Source organism: Pipistrellus kuhlii, unplaced genomic scaffold (genome assembly GCF_014108245.1).
Source record: "Pipistrellus kuhlii isolate mPipKuh1 unplaced genomic scaffold, mPipKuh1.p scaffold_m20_p_1, whole genome shotgun sequence".
Taxonomy (NCBI): Eukaryota; Metazoa; Chordata; class Mammalia; order Chiroptera; family Vespertilionidae; genus Pipistrellus; species Pipistrellus kuhlii.
This window is the reverse complement of record NW_023425404.1, coordinates 76,966,984-76,989,945: the sequence shown is the minus strand read 5'-3', so window position 1 is coordinate 76,989,945 and position 22,962 is coordinate 76,966,984. Positions and strand designations below refer to the sequence as shown.

At 40.1% G+C, this 22,962-nt stretch overlaps 1 protein-coding gene across 7 annotated transcripts in view; it reads right to left on the bottom strand.

Moving 5' to 3' along the window:
* Positions 1 to 4,553: 4,553 nt before the first annotated feature.
* Positions 4,554 to 22,962, bottom strand: part of SEPHS1 (selenophosphate synthetase 1) — a 32,775-nt gene continuing 14,366 nt past the window's right edge. For 5 of the 7 annotated variants that reach the window (XM_036452688.2, XM_036452625.2, XM_036452643.2 and 2 more), the window contains 6 exons: positions 22,646 to 22,753; positions 21,568 to 21,722; positions 18,732 to 18,822; positions 16,428 to 16,527; positions 10,044 to 10,256; positions 4,554 to 6,475 (listed from right to left, as the gene is read on the bottom strand). In XM_036452688.2, coding sequence (XP_036308581.1) covers positions 6,261 to 6,475; positions 10,044 to 10,256; positions 16,428 to 16,527; positions 18,732 to 18,822; positions 21,568 to 21,722; positions 22,646 to 22,753 — 882 coding nt within the window. In that variant the 3' untranslated portion in view covers positions 4,554 to 6,260. The remainder of the gene's footprint in view (positions 6,476 to 10,043; positions 10,257 to 16,427; positions 16,528 to 18,731; positions 18,823 to 21,567; positions 21,723 to 22,645; positions 22,754 to 22,962) is intronic. The other 2 variants (XM_036452652.2, XM_036452659.2) reach the window with 2 other exon arrangements.

The window sequence follows — 22,962 nt, the reverse complement described above, 5'->3', positions numbered from 1 at the left end:
AACATCAATGATGAGAATCATTGATCAGCTGCCTCCTGCATACTTCATGTAGGGGATCCAGCCCAAACCTGTGACCTCCTGGTTCATAGGTCAACACTCAACCACTGAGTCATGCTGGCCGGGCAGAAAATAATTTTTTAAAATAGCCGTATTTGAGCAGCTATGAAAAAGGAGTACGAGCTAAGAAAACCTTGGATGAAATTGTTCAAGTATTGTTCACACTTAAGAAAATGTCATCATATGAATGAGAAATTGTCATCAATTCCAGATTGAAAAACGCACCCTCACTCCTACCTCCCCCCAAATGCCATTCATTCACTCCTAGGAAGAGTAGATATGACTGCAGGTCAAGTAATTTGGTAGCAGGTTTTAAAGTTCATTTAATTCATTCATGCACCAAAAGGAAGCAAACATACTTGCTATCTTCCTGCAACTCTGCCCATTCTCAGTGTTCTCTGCAACTACAGGACCATTCATTGCTCCTAGGAAAGCCAGGCCTCCAGTATGGCATTAACTCCCATCCCCTGCCTGAACTGTTGGTGAACCTTGTTTCAGCAATTCTTCTCTGTCTTAGTTGGTTATCCCCTACCTACAATCAACATACAAGCATGCTGCGATTTCCTGTCCAATATAAGCCTCCTATTGATTCCATTTTTTCTAATTATCACTCACATTTCTCCATCCTTTTGCAGCAAAACTTGAAAACATTTGCATAAACTCAGTCTCCATTTTTTCTCCTCTAATTTTGTCAGTCAATATTTTACACTCATCATTTCATTGCAACTGTTTTCCATGTCGAGCATCCAATGGCTGATTCTCATTTCAAAACTTGCCAAAACTGGATAGAGCGTTGGCCAGTGGGCTGAAAGGTCCCAGGTTCAATTCCAGTCAAGGGCATATACCTTGGTTTCGGGTGGCTGATGGATATTTCTAGCTCCCTCTTTCTCTCTGTAAAAAATCAATAAAATAGCTGAAACCCATTTGGCTCAGTGGTAGAGCGTTGGTCTGCGGACTGAAAGGTCCCAGGTTCAATTCCGGTCAAGGGCATGTACATTGGTTGTGGTCACATCCCCAGTAGGGGGTGTGCAAGAGGCAGCTGGTCGATGTTTCTCTCTCATCGACGTTTCTAGCTCTCTCTCTCCCTTCCTCCTCTCTGTAAAATATCAATAAAATTTAAAAAATCAATAAAATATTAAAAAAAAAAAAACCTTAGTTGACTTAGTGAAACAATGAAACAACTTCCCTTTCTGCTTCTTTTCGGCCTCATTTGCTGGTGCTTCCTTATTCACTGGGCTCCTAATTCAGTACTTTGATAACTCTATATCCTCAGGAATCTCCTCCAGTATCATGACTCTAAGTTCTTTCTGTAAACTGTATCCCAAATCTGTATCTGCCCTTACTATCCAATAAACTCCAGACTGTTTGCATCCAGCTGCCTTCTTCACATTGTCATTAGGATTTCTGGATTTCTAACAAACATCTCAAAACAAAAATTCCTGATCTTTCCCCCTAAAGAGCATGTCCTACCCTAAAAAAAGATATGTCTATGTCCTAACCTTTGGAAAGGGTGTGACCTCGTTTTGAAAAAGGGTATTGATAGATATGATTAAGAATCTCTAGATGAGCTCATTCTAGATTACCCAGGTGAGAACTAACCCCAATGAAGTTTTTCCAGGTGACTTTGACATATCAGTAACTCCACTCTCATCCTCTGACAACCCCCATTTCTGGTATTTTGTGATAATGGAAACAATAAAAAAATTAAACACACACACAGTGTGCACTCCACTATCATTTCTTTATATCTGAATTAGAATTTAGAATGTCCCATAAAGATCAGTCTCTAATGAAAATAATTTAAGAAAAGCAGGATATAAAGATGCAATTATAAGCTGTATGTTGTAGCTATTAGACAAACTTTACGTAAATTATTTCCAAAGAGATGAAAGCTTATTTTCTCCAAGCCCCTATCTGGTGTCAGCCATAATTAAAACAAAGGTGGAAATCTGAGATAATGTATGGTACAAAAAGACTTTTAATCTTTCAGCCTGAACTAGGAACTAAGAGATATGTATGAATCTGAGAGATGAAAAGTGAATTGTCTGGATTGAGAAATGTCAAGAGGACTCAGGTAAATTATCTAGCACCACATGAAGTCAACCAACAAACCTTAGATGCTTCTTAAGGACCTAATTTGTGCAAGGCTGTCTACCAGGGAAAATAGAGGGGGTGCAGGCAAGCATTCGTGGTAGCAGAGGGTTCACAGTTGGAGAAAGGAAGTAGCTGGTGAGAGCTTAACAATCTGCACAAAGAATTCCTCCACAGGCAGTGTGCGCACAGAGGGGAGGGAGGTGGAACCAGGGACCCTGCTGGGGAAAGAAGGGTTTCTGTCCTAAAGCTAAACTGCCCAAGAATGAAGGAAGGGACCTATCAGTCTCCCAAGAAAATTTTGTGCTTCCATGGCCCTTCATGTATATTTCATTTTTCCATTAATCATATTAATATATTTAAATATATAACAAATATTTAAATGGCTCAGTGTTTTGTGATCAAACAATACATATGTCGTGGAAAAACAAAATACAGAATTTTAACAAATTCACTCATACTCCTAGTCTCTAGGAAAAATTTAAATTTTCATGTATTCTTCTCCATTCATATATATTTCAATACTTGGAATACAGATATATATATTTTATAAAATTGGTATCTTTTTTTGCCTTGCATTATAGCATAAGAATTTTACCATTAATATTCTTCAAAAACACAATTTTCTGAGTAGTAGGCTATATATATATATCTTCTCCTCCCTAGCTTTACTGAGGTGTAATTGCCACAATTATATATAAAGTGTACAAGGGGATAATTTGACATATGTATGCATTGTAAAATTATAATCACATTAACATGCCATCTGTTAACTGTGTGGTGAGAACTCTTTAAGATCCACCCCCTTAGCAAATTTCAAGTATAAGTTGTTATTACAGTTGCCATGCTGTACAGAATTTACTCATCTTTTACAATAAAGTTTATAGCCTTTGACCAACGTTTGCTTATTTTCCCCCCAACCCCAGCCAATGGCAACTACCTCTACTCTCCATTTACAGATACAGTAACTTAATTTTTTAAATTGTGTTTTTCAACCAATTGACAATAATCATGAGCATTGGTAAGAAAACTGTGGATTTGATCTATTTTAAAGTCTTAGCCAATTATGCTCTTGGGCTGCCCTGGCTGGTGTGGCTCTATTGTTTGGAATGTATTACCATAAACACAGAGATGGCAGGTTCAATTCCTGATTAGGTCACATACCCAGGTTGCTGGTTCGGGGAACATACTGGAGGCAATTAACTGATGTTCCTCTCTCCTTTACTCTCTCTAAAAAACAAACAAAAACCAATAAACATAAACTCTCCCAAGGATAAAAAAAATAAAAATACATATTGCTTGTACAGTATTTGTTTCTTTTCCTGAACTGAATCACAATAAATGCTCTTATATAGCAAATAAGTTTAACTTTGATGTTCCTTAGTAAATAACTCCTGTTGCCTAAGAAATTGACCTTACCAGGGCCCAGCCTCTTCAGGCTGCATTCACTTATTCTCTGCATTCTAACAAACTGTACTTTTTTTCCTTTTTAATATATTTTATTGATTTTTTTACAGAGAGGAAGGGAGAGGGATAGAGAGCTAGAAACATCGATGAGAATCATCAACCAGCTGCCTCCTGCACACTCCTCACTGGGGATGTGCCCGCAACCAAGGTACATGCCCTTGACCAGAATCGAACCTGGGACCTTTCAGTCCACAGGCTGACGCTCTATCCACTGAGCCAAACAGGTTTTGGCCAAACTGTACTTTTAGATGCAACTATCATAGGGCTTCAAGGAAATCTATCCCTACATCAAGATAAACACATCTCAATGTGAAGTGTAAAAGTGCATCCAGGAAGCCAGATAATTATCTATTGATTAATAGCTCACTTAACGTAAAGATATTCTACATAGATTTTATCAAATACTATGACCACAAATACTCAATGACAATCGTCTGATTCTTCAAAGATCTTTTAAGACACTTGGGCTTTTTGGTTTTGTTGGGCCTAGATGTCAGCAAACAAAATGGTCAAGATGAAAAAGAAAAATTCCTGGAAGTTATTTTAAGAACAAGTTCACTTTCCTTCCTTCCCTTGCCTTTCCCAGCCCTCTGCACCATCCCGTTAGTCCTGTGGTTCTAATTTTAGTGCACATAGCCACTTGGGGTGCTTAAGAGAGTCCCTAGTCCCATGCTCCCCATATTGATTGCAGATCTGGGGTGGAGCCCAAGATTTTGCCTTTGACAAGAATCCCAAGTGATTCTAACACAGGTGAATGACACCAACCTCTAAGTACCCAACATTTTATCATATGTATATATAAATCTTCTCAAAGATGATTTCCTCAAGCATATCTTGATTTCAGCAGGCCTGCCATCAAGGAAATCATCATCTACATTGACAGTTGTTCAGATTTAGGCATCACTAGTGTAATTAAAAAAAAAAAAATCGACAGCATGTTCATCTCAGAGGTTCCCAACACATTTTATTTTGCAGACTACTAGTTTGTAGTTTTTGAGGACCACCATCTGTATAAATCCCTATAAAATGTCCAATTAACTTCAGTTCCGTAGCAGCCTCTCGGTACTGCACACCGTTCTATGGCTTGAGCTCCAGCGACACATGCCAGCCAGCTGCTCTCGGGCTCCCGGAAGGGGGGCGTGTCCATGGTGAAGCCTCTTCCAGGCTCTCTCTCCCCAGTGGCGGTTTCCTTTGGCAAGAAGTTGATGGGTTCCAGGGCTCTGGGGCCTGTATGTAGGAAGCATTTGGAAACTTGCAGTGATGTGGTGCTTGTTCTCTTATGCAGACACTTGAGGGGTCAGTGCACTTGTGCTTAATGACAGGAATCCCTCCAGATCGCTTAGTAGGTTACAATATAAGGAAGCCTATGCTTCTAGGTAACACAGATAAACACCTTTTTAGGTCGCCTATTTTTTCTAGAACTACAAAATTTAATTCAAGAAAATATAGGTCCCATGAAAGACTTAAAAGTTTTATAAAACTAAAATCTAGTTTTCCCCAATAAATTGTACTTTAGCCAAAACCCTCCCAATGCTTCTAAAATAATACTAAAAGGGGAATCTGATTATACAAGAGCAATTACAAAAATTAAATATTTACTTGAATAACAAGTTTAAGTTCGAGCTGCAATGTTGGCAATGCAGATTTTTAACAGATCACAAAAAGCGTGCACAAATAGTTCTGGCGCAAAGGACAAAGTAATGCTCAGAATTAGGTTAAATAGCTGCTGATTTTAAGAAAACAAGAGGCCTGAAATCACTATACAAAATATAAAATGTATTAAGCACTACCATCCACAGAACAGTCTTTATTACTGATTCTATTTAAAAATTATTTGTTTAATTATATATTGAATTGTAAATGAATATTATACAGGAACCCTCCCCCCTTTTAGAAGGCAATTTCTTGCTGCACTATAGGACATCTAATTACATTGCAAAAAGTATCCCGTTTTTGCTATTGATAAAGAATGCAGTTAGTGATATTACTGTAAATATTAGGAAGGCTACAAAAAAGAAAAACAATTTCCTTCTTATCTTCTAAGTGCTTTCCATGCAGAGGCAAGCACCCGCCTTGTTTCACTGAATACATATTGGGAAATATCCTGGATCAAAGAGATGCTCTTGAATTAGGAGACGAGGCTTTACAAATCAAAAACTCAAAGGAATCATGCAACCTTCTTCCTACTGGGATACCACTGTGCCACCAATTCCATCTTCCCAAATAACTTTCAAGACACTTAAAAAAGATCAAACTGATGATAAATATACATGAAATCAAAGACACAAACTGCAGTTTGACACCACGACTGGTAATGCCTGTGCTATGGGAAAGCACCTTTAAAAAGAGCCTATGCGGCAAGAGAAGTGTCTAAAGATTCAAAATGAATCAACAGTATTGGATAACAATATAATTCTCAACTCAGAAGCTGCCTCACAATTAGGTGCATCTTCAGTTAATGTAACAGGAAAAAAAGGCAATGGATTTTATCTTATTAATTGCATCCATTCACAAATAGACCTCAGGTCACCAGATGTGTAGACACAATGAGAATTTTTTGTTGTTGTTTATAGTCTTTAATTGAAATGATGATAAAGGAAATAGATCTATTTAAAAACAAAACCAAATAGCTATTTCGGTCTAGATTAAGAGGTGGCACCAGGTGTGGGATTCACATTTTGAGTGGCCACCTGTGGTGCGACTTCGATGATCCGGGGTTTGTCTATGATTCTGGCTGTACGGTTGCCCTTCTCTACGATCCCAATAATCCATGCTTGGTGACCTTCACCATATTTGGGAGACTTTATCTCTGCACAGAACCGAGCTGCTTGCTCACGTGGTAAACAGATTAGAAGGCCTCCTGGCAAAGAAAAAATGATTATCATTAGTTGTGATGCCCTGTGAGCAGTTTCTCCGTCACTATCTTTCCAAAAAAATCTCGCACAGATCTACGTTCAACCAAGAACTTCTATCTTCAAGTTGCCCCTTCCAATGAAGCCTGTCCAGTTCTGCCTTCATCTATTCCAGATTAAACTGTAATTAAACTATTTCTTGGAAAACTTCTACTATAGTAAAAAACATATACACAATAACAAACATTGTAAAAATCACTTGTGAACCACTGCTGTGTAGGAGTAGGTGTTTGAGGCCTCAATAACATACTATGTGGTAGCTATTTTTTCCTACCACTGAGAAAGAAATATTTAAAAACATAAGCTTCCACCTGGCCAGTGGAACCAAGCAGTCACGGTTCAACTCCAGGTCAGGGCACATGCCCAGGTTGCGGGCTCAATCCTCAGTAGGTGTGCAGGAGGTAGCTGATGCATGATTCTGTCATCATTGATGCTTGTATTTCTCTCTCCTCCTTTCTTCTTCTCAGAAATCAATAAAAATGTATTAAAAACAAGTTTCCTTAAAAAAAAAAAAATAAATAAAAATCCTCACCTGAGTATGTTTTACTGTCTTTTAGAGAGGGAGGGAGAGAGAAACACCAATGTTACCTTCGGTATGACTGGGAATGGAACCCACAACCTAGGTATGTGCCTTCCCTAGAGTTGAACCCACCACCTTTTGGTGTACAGAACTCTGATCCAACCATCTTAGCCACCCAGCCAGGGCCGGGCCCTAACTCTTTGTCTCCTCAGGTATTATGGGATATCTTCCCTCCCGTGCACCACACAGGAGGCTCTTCCGGTTTGGGAACAATCTGCTCTGTAAGCTCTGCACCACACCTTGGGCGTTTTGTTCATCTGGATGTGCACAATGACCAGAGAATCCACATCTACACCCGTTAAGTTCAGCATTACTCTCTGCACTTTCAAGTATGTGTGGCAAAAATTCAGCACTCTTTATGGAAAGTGAACATGAAGATTTAAATCTCTTAATGTGCATGGTTTTGTGGGTTTTTCTGGGAGAAGTGAATAGTGAACCATTTTTAGAGGTTACCTTAGGCCACTTTTGGGAAGAGGAAGCAGACTTTGCTTTTTTCTTTAAGACAGGATCTTCTACTCAGCTGAGAGACTTACCAGAGAACCACAACTCTTCTACAGGACTGACGTGGGAGTAGGACTTTGTGGTCACTGCCTCTGGCTGCACTCCAGAATCTTTTGAGAAGCTGTTATAATTATTGATGACCAGGCCCACCCCTATCTGACTGAACTGGGTTTCCTAGGGATTCTAGGTATGCACCAATATTTTAATTTTTTAAAAAAATATATTTTATTGATTTTGTACAGAGAGGAAGGGAGAGAGATAGCGAGTTAGAAACATCGATAAGAGAGAGTCATCGATCAGCTGCCTCTTGCACACCCCCTACTGGGGATGTGCCCGCAACCAACATACATGCCCTTGACAGGAATCGAACCTGGAACCCCTGAGCCCTCAGCGGGGGTGGGGGAGACAGAGAGACACCAAAGTAAAAAGTACTAACTGGCTGCCTCCTACATCTGCCCTGACTGGGGAATGGAATCCACAAACTGGGTAAGGACCCTGATTTGGAATCGAACTCTCCACCTTTGGTAAATGGGATGATGCTCCAACTAACTGAGCCACACCAGCCATGGCTGGGCACACGCAATCCCTAGATAATTCAACTCTTGCCAGGAGAGGGAAATTCCTGAGGTATAATAAACTCTCCATTTTGTAGACCTTGACTTAATAGACTTTGGATTTAAGGGACAAAATTTCTGGTCCATATGTCAAAAGTGAAAATTAACATTCTGTTAACTTTAAAATGCTTCAACACCAAGATTTGCTTATAACTAAGTTAACATTTGTGTGTGTGTGTGTGTGTGTGTGTGTGTGTGTGTGTTATTCACTATTATTTTATTTCATTTTTAAAAATATTTTGAAAGGGAGAGAGGGAAACATTAATGATGAGAGAGAATCACTGATCGGCTGCCTTCTGCATGCCCCCTATTGGGGATCGAAGCTTGCAGCCTGGGCATGTGCCCTTGACCATAATGGTATCCTGGACCCTTCAGTCCTCAGGCCTATGATCTATCCACTGAGCTAAGCCATCTAGGGCAATTCACTATTATTTTAAACACATTTTTGTGAGTAGGTCTTATGTTGGAAAAACACTAACATAAATAAATAAATATTACATGTCTACAACTATAGTCTACATATTGAAATCCAAGAGTTATAGTTCATAAACACTTGGTGAATGATTAGCATGTGATCACACTGCATAGCACGTAGCATGACTTTATACAGTTTTTAAAATATATGGTTTTATTAATTTTTAGAGAGAAAAAAAGGGATAGAAACACCAATGTTCAGAGATAATCATCAAATGGCTGCCTCCTGTACACCCCCCTACTGGAGATCGAGCCTACAACCTATCAATATATGCGCCCTGACCTGGAAGCAAACTGTGATCTCCTGACTCATGTATGCAGCCCAGCAGTTTTAACATATTGGAGCCAACGTTCCCACATGTGCTAAGACAGCGTTTTTCAACCGCTGTTCCGCGGCACACTAGATGTTGCCTGGTGTGCCGTAGGTGCAGACAAGACAAGAATTTTACAATTTTTCACTATTTTGTTTACTTAATATTTCATAATAAAGTAATTATAAAATACTTTCTTTGTGTTTATTTGATTCCTATTCAAGAGAATTACTTTATATATAGTCAATATAGGCACAGAGTTAAATTTTTTAACATTTTCTAATGGTGGTGTGCCTCGTGATTTTTTTCATGAAACAAGTGTGCCTTTGCCCAAAAAAGGTTGAAAAACACTGTGCTAAGATATGCTCCAGCTGTGAGCATTTGTTTACTCGCAGTGACTGGTCAATGTACATGTTCACTAGACATAGTACAAATTAAAAATTACTGTAATATATATAGAAAACTTTGCTGTTAAACTTTACATATATACTTTTAATTACAAAAATCTGTAAAAACAGGTAAACTAAAATTTGTCAATTTTTAACACATGCATTTAGAAAACCTACTTTACTATTATCAAGGAAAGGAAATAAAAACAGGAGACTGGGGGAAAAAAGGATGACTTAAAGAATAAAATACAAGAGTGAAAGGGAAAGGGGGGGAAATGGGTCAAAAGAAAAATGGCATTGTGGAAGCATACTATACTATTTCACTGTCAAAGCAATCTTAGACTTTTTTTCCCCCAAGGAAAAAAAAACAGCCTGTAACCTATGATTATTTTAAGTGTTATTTTAAATGCTAGGTTTCCAATGAAAATTGAAGAGTGACTTTCTGTCACCAAACACAGGAAACAATGGACTTAAACAAGACTGTTCCACCATACCCCGGATGGTGGGAGACTGGTAACGTACAGACATACAGCCCAAAGGGGCTGAGAACATAGGGTCATGCTCATGTATTTGGCTTCTTCTTTTTCATGAAACTTTCCACTAGCCTCACTAGTTTATCCTCAGATTTGGGCCCAGGATCCTTGTACCTGATGTCTCCGGGCAGGTCCCATGCATGAGGCCAAACATGTTCCCGCAGGCCTTGCTCACAGCAGCCATCTTGGCCAGGACAGGGAGGTTGTGAATTACAAAGGACACCTCGTTCCTCTGCTGCTTAGCCAGATTCTGTGCGTGGCCCAGAATTCCAAAGCCAGTGATGTCAGTGGCAGCGTGGGCATTGAACGTGTGCATGAGTCCAGCAGCTAGGAGACCAGAAAAGAAATTTATTATCTGGTGTAATAAATGGAGACTTTCTGAGAAAACAAGCAAACAACAAAAATCACCCTACCATTCCTCAAGTGAAAAATCTTAAATACACTTTGATCTCAAAATTCTTAATTGTCAGGAAGATGGTATATCAAAATAAAAATGTAATTTTGAAATATCAACAAAACCCACAGTGAAATGGTAAAAGCTAGATTGTTTCAATTTCAACCACTTAGGACTATCAGCTGCTTCAATTAACAGTAACTTCTTAGTAAGCTAAAAAATCTGTATGGAAAAATTACAATCACAACAAAAGGTAAGCCTGTCTAAGCCACCCTAAAATCAAAGAAGAGGACTTTTTAAAAGCACAATTAATTTTTAGAGAGAGAAAGAAACATTGGTGCAAGAGTACATCAATCAACTGCCTCTTGCATGCCTCCTACTGGGGATCAACCCAGCAACCCAGGAATCAGACAGGCAACCTTTTGGTGCACAGGACAATGCCCAACCAACTGAGCCACAGCAGCCAGGCCAATTTTTTTTTAATTAAAAAAAATTCTGTTTTTGCAGTTTTAGGTTTATAGAAAATTGAGTGGAAAGTGCAGGAAGTTTCCATATATCCCCTTTCTTCAGTTATTAATATTCACCTTTAGTGTGGTAAATTTGCTATGAGATGAGCCAATACTAATACATTCACTAAAATTCATAGTTCACACTGGGGTTCTCTTGATGTCTACAGGTGTTGATAAATGCATATATAAACTGCATCCATTATTATATTATCATACAGAGAAATTTCACTGCCCTAAAAATCCTGTGTTCCACCTGTTCATCCCTCTCTTACTCTTGCTAACCACTGATCTTGTTACTGTCTATAGTTTTACCTTTTCCAGAATGGCATCTAGTTGAAACTATGGTGCTTGGTCTTTTCAGACTGTCTTCTATCATTTAGTAATATGCGTAAGGGTTCTTCCAAATCTTTTCATGATCTAACAGCTCATTTCTTTTTAGCTATCAATAATATTCCATTTTTTGGATGCGCCAGTTTATCCCTTCACTTAATGAAGGATCTGCTTTCAAGATTTAATTTAATTTTTAATTGTTTTTAGAGAGGAAGAGGGATAGAAACATCCTTGATGAGAGAATATCATGGATTGGCTGCCTCCTGCGAGTCGCCCACTGGGGATTGAGATCGCAGCCCAGGCATGTGTCCTTGACTGAAATCGAACCTGGGATCTTTCAGTTCGCAGGCCGACACTCTAGTCACTGAGCCAAACCCCAAGTTTTAATAATTATAAAGTTTTAATAATTATAAATAAAGCTGTGACAGACAACCTGTGCAGATTTCTGAGTGGACAGAAATTTTCCATTCATTTTGGGTAAATACTAAGGAGCACAACTACTGGATAATAGTATATTTAGCTTTGTAACAAACCACCAAACTGGCTTCCAAAGTGGTTACTTCATTTTGCATTCCCATCAGCAAGGAATAAGAGTTCCTATTGCTCCACATCGCTGTCAGATTTGGTATTGTCAGTGTTAGGTTTTTAAGTAGGCACGTAGTAGTATCGTTTTAAACTGCCATTTCCCCAATGACATAGAATACCAGTCCTTTGTCAGAATTATGTTTTGCAAAGATTTTCTTCTAGTTTGTGGATTGTCTTTTTATTCTCTTAGTGTCATTCACAGAGCAGAAGTTCTTAGTATGAATGAAATTCAACTTCAGTTTTTTTCTTTTATAAATAGTACTTTTGGTGTTGTATCTAAAAGGCATCATCAAACCCCAGGTTTTCTTATCTTCTAGTTCAACAGTTTTGCATTTTACATTTAGGTCTATAATCCAGTGTCTATAATCATTTTTTGCCTGTAGATGTCCAATTGTTTCAGCACCATTTGTTGAAAAGATGATCCTTTCTCCATTGAATTACCTTTGCTCTTTTGTCAAGGATTAGTTAACTATACTTATGGAAGTCTATTTCTGGACTCTAGTCTGTTCTATAGATATAATCTTCACCTGAGGATATTTTTTCATTTTTACAGAGTGTGGAAGAAAGAGGAAAGAGAAATATCAATGTGGGAGAAACGTTATCAATTGGTTGCCCCCTAAACGCACGCTGACCAGGGGCCCAGCCAGGGAAGAGCCTGCAACCAAGGAACGTGGCTTTGACCAGAATCGAACCCAAGTCTCTTTGGTCTGAAAGCCATCACTCTATCCACTGAGCCAAACCAGCTAGGGCTAGGTATGTTTTTCTGTTCTTTCACCAATATCACACTGTCTTGATGACTGTAGTTTTAGTTGCCACTGATGTTTACCACATCAAAGGGATAGCAAAAAAAAAAAAAAAAAAAAAAAAAAAAAAAAAAAAAAAAAGCAAATATGTAATTCAATCATTCTTCTTGCACTTATTAGATGTGACTCTTCTATAAAGAATTTAAAAAAAAAAATGTATTTGCTTTTCCCCAAAGCACAGCCTATACAAGAACAGTAAAATGTGTGATTGATTCCTTTTGTTTTCAGAACAAATTGGTGCCCAAATGTGACCAAAAACATTTTCATCTCTATGATGGCATTGATATTTATTTATTTATTTAATATATTTTATTGATATTTTACAGAGAGGAGGGAGAGAGAGAGCTAGAAACGTTGATGAGAAACATCGACCAGCTGCCTCTTGCACATCCCCTATCGGGGATGTGCGTGCAACCAATGTACATGCCCTTGACCGGAATGGAACCTGGGACCCTTCAGTCCGCAGACCGACTGTTCTACCACTGAGCCAAACCAGTTTCGGCTGGCATTGATTTTTAGATCCTTGATATACTTAACTATGTCACTCTTCTTAATACTCATTGTCCAGCCCCTCCAATTTGATTGGTGGGAGCCTCTTTGAGTTATGTGAAGTGACTTAATAACAACAGCTGTTGATAACACTATTACTTCCGGGCACAGGATGTCCTAGGCTTATCTTTTGTACTTCCATTAGAATCAGCCATTTCCCTAAGGAGTCCTGGCATTTTTTAGGGGAAAATGATAATTTTCAGATCAGAATGATGGTAGTAGGTATTCATTACTAATGGGTTATCATCGCTTTAGGCCTTTTTGATAGACCTGGAAATAAGTTGTTGTTTTTTGTTTGTTTGCTTGTTTTGGTTAATCCTTACCCCAAGAATATTTTTCCATTGACTCTGAAAGGACGGAAGAGAGGCGGAGAGACAGAGAAACATTGATGTGAGAGAGACACATCGATTGGTTGCCTCCAGCACGAGTCCTGACCAGGCCTTAGGACTGAGCCTGCCATCGAGGTACGTACCCTTAATTGGAATCAAACACAGAACCCTTCAGCACCCAGGTTGATACTCTATCCACTGAGCCAAACCAGCTAGGGCAGTGGTCAGCGAACTCATTAGTCAACAGAGCCAAATACCAACAGTACAATGATTGAAATTTCTTTTGAGAGCCGAAAACCTACTTCTGCACATGGGCCATGAAGTTTCAATTGCACTGTACATGCACGCCCACACGTGGTATTTTATGGAAGAGTCACACTCAAGGGGCCAAAGAACCACATGTTGCTCTCGAACCGTAGTATGCTGACCACTGAGCTAGAGCAATAAGCGTTTTAAAGGGGAAAAGAATGCTGAGTTTATACTGATAATTCCAAATTAAAGATTATAGTTTTTACTTAGATTCTCTCACATAATTCCTCTCCATGTGGTTTTGTCATTTAGTTGATATATATTAGGCGACTTATAAAAAAAAAAGTGGTTTGGATTTGTAAGATGTACTCTTTCTTTTAGTTAAAATTTCTAACCTATAGAAAATCACATAAAAAATTTCAGTCACACTTACAAAACAACTAGAGGCCCAGTGCACAAAATTTGTGCAGGGGATGGGAGATGTGTTCCTCAGCCCAGCCTGTAACCTCTCCAATCTGGGACATCCTTCTCAAAATCCAGGACTGCTAGCTCCCAACTGCTCGCCTGCCTGCCTTCCTGATTTCCCCTAACTGCTTCTGCCTGCCAACCTGATTGATGTTTAACTGCTCCCCTGCCAGCCTGTTTGCCCCCAACTGCCCTCCCCTGCTGACCATCTTGTGTCCACATGGGGACAGGATATTTGATCACATGGGGGCAGCCATCTTGTGTTGGAGTGATGGTCAATCTGCATATTACTCTTTTAGTAGATAGGATAGAGGCCTGGTGCATGGGTGGAGGCCATCTGGTTTGCCCTGAAGGGTGTCCTGGATCAAGGTGGGAGTTCCCTTGGGGCATGGGGCAGCCTGGGTGAGGGGCCTGTGATGGTTTGCAGGCCGGCTATGCCCCCGCCAACCTGATTCTAGTATCTGGGATCTATTTACCTTCTACAAATGAAACTTTGTAGCCTGGAGCAGAGCCAAGCCACAGAGTGGAAAACTACACAGTGGGAAAATAAAGGAAATATAGGTATAAACACCACGAATGATGCTCAGGAACATTAAACATCGAACGCAAGAAAAACAGATACAGGTATGATTCAATGAAGCAAAAAATGCAAAACTAATATATTGCTTAAGAATACAAGTCTATGTGATAAAAACTTTAAAAGCAAGAGAATAAACATTAGATTCAGAACAGTGGTTACCTCTAAGCAGGAACCTACAAACTGGATGTGAGGGGCACCTATGGGCTTCCAAGGCCACACTGTTTCTCTTATGAGGAGGTGGGCACGTGGGTATTACATTACTGTTCCTTAAGCATATTTTACTCTCAGAGAAACACATGTGTGGGTTGCTCTCTGCAGATAATTAGGAAACAAACCAGCCTTAAAAAATGTTTTTAATGTTTTATTGAGCCCAACCAGTGTGGCTCAATGGCTGAGCATCAATCCATGCACCAGGCAGTCACTGGTTTGATTCCCAATCAGGGCACATGTTGGGGTTGCAGGCTCCACACCCAGTAGTGGGCGTGCAGGAGGAAGCCTATCAGTTTTTCTCTCATCAATGTTTCGATCTCTCCCTACCCTCTCCTTTTCTCTCTCTCTAAATCACATGTGTCAAACACAAGGCCTGCGGGCCAAATCCGTCCCGCCAGGCTTTGCAATGTGGCCCGCACCGTGCTGTCATCACTGTACTCCGCTGTGTTTCCATCACAATGACAGTTTATGACTGTTCAGTAAACCATTCGGCCCGCGATTTAGACTGGATTTTAGATTTTGGCCCCTTCTCTGATTGAGTTCGACACCCCTACTCTAAATAAACAAAACATATTTAAAATAAAAAATTAAATTTAATGTTTTATTGCTTTTTTTTAGGGAGAGAGGAAGTGAGAGGAAGACAGGAACATTGATGAGAGAGAAACCCAGGCATGTACTCTGACCAGAAATCAAACTGGCAAAATTTTTTGGTTAGTCCACATCTGATATTTTCTTCCCATTGCTTTGTATTGAGGATAGAAATGATGAAAGTGAAGGGGGGTGGGGGGAGGGAGAGAAGAGAAAGAGAGAGAAACATTGATGTAAGAGACACATGGATTGGTTGCCCCTGCAGGTAGCAGTGATCGAACCCGCAACCCAGGTACATGCCATTGACCAGGATTCGAACCTGCAACCCTTCAGTGTGGAGGCTGATGCTCCAGAAACTGAGCCACATCAGCTAGGGCAAACTAGCAACCTCTTGGTGCATGGGACATTTAACCAACAGCCACACCGGCCAGGCTCAAACCAGCCTTTAGAATGTAAGCTCTAAGACAGCAGCGACTTTTGTCTGTTCATTGCAGTCTCCCTAGCACTAGGAGGAGTGAAGGACACATTATAGGTACTCATGAAATAGAAATTGAGTGAACTTTGTACACCACATGCTAGTCACTCTTTTTGGTACTTCATTGACATTTTTTCTTTTTAATAATCCTCTGAATAGGATCCTGGCTTACCCCTTTGGCTGAAAGGAAACACATAACAAACACTCAAACTCAAACACATATAACCTACTCTCAAACCCAAATGTGTCAAAAACCAGACACCAACACAGGAGGATTTGCAGTAACTGGCCCAATCTAGACCATTATCTGTTCCTCCAGCTAAGAATGGTCTTCTGAGACTGTATGTGGCCTGTAAAGCCAAATATTTCCCATTTTGACTCTGTTCTGAAAACTTGCCAACCCCTGCAACAGACAACCTTCCGCACCAATACCTGTTCTGTTGAGCCTTGCCATATTCATCATCGCCTCCTGGTATGCCAACTCCACATCTTCTTGAGTTACCACTAGTTTAATTTTATTCCACTTTTCAGGCTAATATAGGAACATAGGTGAGGGAGAAAAGAGGGGGGCAGAAGAATGTGATTAACCTTTACTTCTAAGGACTGAAAGAAAAAGCCCATTTTTCTCTAGTCAACCTATAGGGAATTTTATTTTTCTAATTTTGTGTGCAAAATTAAATTTTCTAACAGGCCCCCCCTAACAATTATTTTAGGTGTCCAATAGCCATATCATTGAGGTATCTTTTGTGTTCTTGACCCACATTTCTCTAGTCAAATACTATACTGCAATTTATTAGCTAGTAAAAGCAGTAGGACATATGGCTGCAGTACACAAGCAATAAAAGGTATTGCATGGGCAGCTTCTCTGTGGTAGGGTGTAGATCTCACATGAATAGCTTTGAATGCCCTTTGGTTTGCCTCTCCATCTCTCCTATAAATCTGACGGCTTTATTTTTCATATAATTATACTGTTGTTGACTTTACCTAATTCTGGATCAAGGCATCTTATAGACAAATGAACAGGGAAAGCAACTTCGACTGCATTAGCACTAAGGACAGTTGTCGTGACCACAAAGGATAGATCATAAAAGGAAGGAGAAAAAGGTGTTCCTTTTTTCCAGTTGATTTACAAAGAAGTTAGCATTATGATTATGGGTTCTTTTTTTTTCTCTCTCTTAATCTTCACCAGAGGATTTTTCCCCCCATTGATTTTTTAGAGAGAAAAAGGAAGGGAGGAGCAGGAGAGAGAAAAACATCAACATAAGAGAGACACATAGATTGGTTGCCTCCGACACATGTCCCTACCAGGGCTGGAGAACTTGCAACCAAGGTACGTGCCCTAGACCAGGAATTGAACCTTTGATCCTTCGGCCCGTGGCCGATACTCCAATCACTGACCCAAATCAGCCAGGGCATGATTACGGGTTCTTGATAGATTGTCATGGTGGTCCATTAATGGACATAATTCATGCATGCATTCATTTATTTTTAATGATACCCAACAATCTACCACTAAATGCAGTAACAAGTCTATTTATGTGTTGTTCCCCAATCCCACTGCTCCTCAACTCTTCCTCAGAGGTAACAACTATTATAAATTTTATACTCATCATTCCCCTTTCAAAAAATAGTATTCTCATACATACAGAAGCCTACAATATGCTCTTTGGTTGCTTCTGATTTTTATGAAAAAGGTATTGTGCTGACACATAGTCTTTGGAACTTTTTTTTAATGCTCAAAATTGAAAAAAACAAGGTATAAAAGCAAAGGAGGTGTCAGGTTGGGGGTAAGATCCCAAACCCCTCATTTTTTATGCCCTTCTGCCACAACTGTTTCTGATTGCTTTGCTGAATTACTCAGATCTGAGTGGTTGAATTGCAAAGCAACTCTGTGGGTCACTGCCCTGTAATGGCCTTCCAATTAGATTTACAGGTGATCATACTTGATGGGAAATCTCCCCATCATCACTGGATGAGAACAGAAAAATGACTGGACTGTGGAAGCCTTAGAGATTTTCTCTACTCTTCCTATCAACCCAACATATACTTAGTTATGAATAACATAAAATTGTTTTTCTTTTTTAACTGTTTATCAGGACTGGTAGTTTCAGATGATAGTTGTAGAAATTAAAAGCACCAAGATATGTGAGATATACCACAAATCATATTAATTTTTGAGTTGTAATCACAATGGGAAAAATATTAAATGAATTATGATTCTAGCTCAGTGGAAAAGCGACTCAAGATAAATGTCTGTGTATTCTAGATGTTCTTTCTACAAGATAATTATTTATTAACGTTCTGAGCTACTATTTCAGCACCAAATAAACTAAACTCTGTCTCACAAATTCTTTTTATGAAGCTTCATTAAAGCCCCAAGCTGGGGCTTACCTCCTTTAAGTATTCAGTACAAGATACTCTGATTTAATAAAAAACAAAACCATGGACAATTCCTAGTATTTCCATAAGGGCGTGACTGATACCAAACTCCCTGGTAGTGACACTAAAGGAGTTCCTTTTTAGACGACAAGCTGGTGACATTTAGAAGCGCTAGACCTGAAACAAGGGCTTCCTGTATGGATAAGAAGTGACACTCCAGGAGCAGATATATCTTAAAGAGACACGTGATCTGAATGCAACTGAAAGCCCTTTTCTCCAAATCCCACAAGGAAAACTACCACAATCCCAAAAACTTATATTCAGCTCCCCTCGCCCCCTGCAGGAATGGCTACTCACAATATCCAACCACTGGTGCACAGCCACGGCCACCTGCGTCCCCAGGGGTTTGGTCAGAACCAGCACGTCCCCAGGCACTGCGTTATCTGGCCTGAAAAAAAGAACAAGGGCATGGTATGGCCAAATTAACCAAGGAGGTAAACTCATCATCAGTTAAAAAGGAGCAAGAAAAGGCTGGTAAAAAACAGCACATTTGCAAGCACTTACATTTAAGCCACCACAACCAAGTGTTGCAGCCTTGCAACTTGCTACTAAAGCTACTACTACTACTATGGGAACAAAAACATTGAAAGAGAATAGAAGAGTCTGCCAATTATCTATTAGATCCAGCCCTCCAAAAATATATATAAAGAAGCAAATCACTTAGCCTTCAAAGGCAAAAGGCCAAATTCAGCCATGCTGCTGTGAACTTTTCAATACAGACCCATGCTTCAGAAGCAATAAGACTTCAGAAACAGATTGTTTCTCAGGGTGTGGGATTTGGCTCAAATTGTGGGTCTAATGTTTTGGTGATTTCAGCATCAAAGTTTCAAACTCAGACTGACCAGTAGTAAGTTTCATATGTGGCACTCGGATTACTGAAGACTGGTCAAATGGTTGTCTCCAGGAAGGGAAACTGGTGATGCCAGATGAGTGAGGGACTACATGTAAAGCCTTTTATACCTTTTGAATTCTGAGCCATGTGAACACAGTACCTATTCACAAAACCAGAGAAACAAACAGAGTTTGTACTTCCTTCAGAAAATAGAATAGGGTGGCTTTTCTTAACAAGAACATGAAATATGGGAAGTGATGACTGGTGTTAAGAGAAACCTCTCCACCGAAACCGGTTTGGCTCAGTGGATAGAGCGTCAGCTGGCGGACTGAAAGGTCCCAGGTTCGACTCCAGTCAAGGGCACGTACCTTGGTTGTGGGCACATCCCCAGTAGGGGGTGTGCAGGAGGCAGCTGATCAATGTTTCTCTCTCACTGATGTTTCTAACTCTCTATCTCTCTCTCTTCCTCTCTGTAAAAAATCAATAAAATATATTAAAAAAAAAAAAAAGAGAAACTTCTCCAAAGACCTAGAAATGCCTAAAAAACACATTGAAAGGTGCTCAAAATCATTAACCACCAGGGAAATGCAAATCAAACCACCGTGGGTATCACCTCAACCCACTAGGATAACTATTATTAAAAAATAAAATAAAAATAGCAACAAATACTGGAGAGAATGTAGAGACATTGGAATCCTCCTACATTGCTGCTGGGAACCAGTGTGATGGTTGCTCAAGTTAAACAGTTGCCACATGACCAGTAATTCTTAGGTATATATACCGAAGAGAATCAAAATATATGTTCATAGCAGCATCATTCATAAGTAAGTAGAAATAACCCAAAGATCTATCACCTATGAATAAACTGTGGTATGTCCATACAATTGAACATTATCTATACTTATAAAAGGGTAATATGCTAATTAGATCAGATGACCAGATGTGGTCATCTTCCAGATGTCTGACTTCCTTCCTCCGGACACAGCCACGGTGGTGGGGGCTGAGGCAGAGGTGGGCAGGGGCAATCAGGCTGGCAGGGGAGGGCAGTTGGGGGCCATGAGGCCAGCAGGGGAAGGCAGTTGGGGGCATCAGATGGGCAGGGCAGGGCAGGGCAGTTAGGGGCTCTCAGGCCGGCAGGGGAGCAGTTATGTGGCAATCATGCTGGCAGAAGTGGTTAGGGGTGATCAGGCAGACAGGCAGGCGAGTGGTTAGGAGCCAGTGGACCCGGATTGTGAGAGGGATGTCAGACTGCCAGTTTAGGCCCAATCTTGCAGGGACACCCCCGAGGGGTCCCAGATTGGAGACGGTGCAGGCCAGGCTGAGGAACACCACCTCCTATGCACAAATTTTGTGCACCAGGCCTCTAGTTCAGCCATAAAAATGGATGAAATACTGATATATACTAAAACATAGATGAAACTTGAAAACATGTATGCCTAAAGAAGCCAGACACAAAACACTACATGTTATATGATTCTATCTATATGAAATGCCTAGAATAGACAAATCCAAAGACAAGAAGTATTATAGATTAGTGGTTCCAGAGAATGGAAGGAGGAGGGAATTGGGAGAGACTGCTTATAGATATAGGATTTTCTTTATGGGGTTGGGGGGAAAAATTGATTGGTATATTCTGAAATTGGATAGTGATAATGGTTGCACAATCTTGTGAACACACACACACACACAAAAAATGAATTCTATACTTTAAAATATTGGGTTTAAATTATATAAAATTTTGCTATATGTATATTTCAATTAAAAATACTAATAACTTTCAGCCGAAACCAGTCTGGCTCAGTGGTAGAGCGTCGGTCTGCGGACTGAAAGGTCCCAGGTTCGACTCCGGCCAAGGGCATGAACCTGGGTTGCTGGCACATCCCCAGTAGGGGGTGTGCAAGAGGCAGCTGGTCGATGTTTCTCTCTCATCGACGTTTCTAGCTCTCTATCTCTCTCCCTTCCTCTCTATGAAAAATCAATAAAATATATTTAAAAAAAAATACTAATAACTTTCAAAAACAGAAACAAAGTACTGATACATGCCACAAAATGGATGAACCTTAAAAATATTATGCTTACATTATGTAAAGTAAAAGAAGCCAGGACAGGGGTTTCTTGTTGGGGTGATGAAAATGTTCTAAAATCTCTGGTGTTGGTTGGAAAACTGTGAATATTACCAAAGACCATTGAACTATATTTTGAAATGGGTGAATTTTATAGTATGCAAATTATATCTCAATGAATCTATCGTAAGAAAAGAAAGAGAACCAGGTCAAGTGACATGGAACAAAACCAACTTACATGATGAATTCATTGGGCTGGCAGACAGTTGTAGCCACTCCTCCCAAAACAATCCAAGGGTTTAACACTGTTTGTCCGCCCGTTACAGATGTTCCTGCCTCCTCTGCTGCATCTTTAAAACCCTGTATAATTAGGGGCATCACTTTATCCCTTTCCTAGGGTTTAAAAGGACACAAAGTAAAAGTCACATAATTCAGTTCAAAACCAAGAAAAGAGTACACTGTAGTTATAAAGAGGATCATAAAACCCTAATGGATGTTCTTAAAGTTCAGACTATACAGGGAATAAGGGAGATGGAATAGTTTACACTAGCCATTTTATCAAGAGCTGGAAGATATTCTAGGTTACAATGTGAATGAAGCCTGGACAACAGAGAAATAAAAACTGGAATGTGACTGGGTGCATAGGGCTACCCCAACTCTTTAAATGGTCCTTAAGAACTCCAAGACTCATTTTAATATGTACCCCCCCCCCCCCACTCCCCAGAGGGGTGTGTGCAAACAATGGCTCAAATGCACATTTGTGCTGGCAGAAAAGGACCTACAGAAAACTCTCTAAGAGGCAGGACAAACTTCTTTTGGGGGGAAAAAATCAAGTACCTTTCAAAAATAATCTGAGAGAATTCATCTCTGGGTTAGAGAACAGGTACAGGTAACAAGGCTATAGATACTGCCAGGTAAGCACAGGAACACACGTGACACCACAGCCCCATCACCGTCTTACATCAATGCCCAACTAGCAACCAAAGGGCCTGGCCCCTGAGGGGCCGCATGCCCTGGCTCTATAAAGCTGGTCCAGTCCACAGGCCTGGCACGAAGGTGCTATTACTGTGGCCTAGATTTTAAAACAAACCTAAATGTCTTGGCTTTAGTTTACCCAGAAGGGAAGCAGGTGGTGGAAATGAAAATATGAATAGGCCAGACTACTTTAATTCACTAGTAACTGCCAAAAAGTGGAGAACAGGATGAAATATGGAAGCCATGCAGCCTGGCTTTACAGATGGGAAAAGAAGGGCTGACCACCCAAGCGAAGTGACCAAGACAACAGAGAGTAAGCAGCTGGCCCATCTCCTACTTACCCTATCGGTCATTTTATTACTGATTCCAAGGAGCATCAGCATATTGTCACATTCTGTGACTCCCATTGCATAGAGGTCACTGAGTACATTGGCACATGCTATCCGGCCCTGGAAGAAAGCAGAAACATGAAAAAGGGCAAGAGGAGGACGGGGACTTTCCATTTGTTGAAACAAAGAGAGCTACGGAATACTTGCCAAGAGACCCCAGGTACTTTCCAGGAATAGCAGCTACTGGTATGGGGTCCTGTTTCTGTGACTTGCAGTCTGGTTACTATCCTCAATTATAGAACAACTATGCCATTCATTTTTTAAAAAAT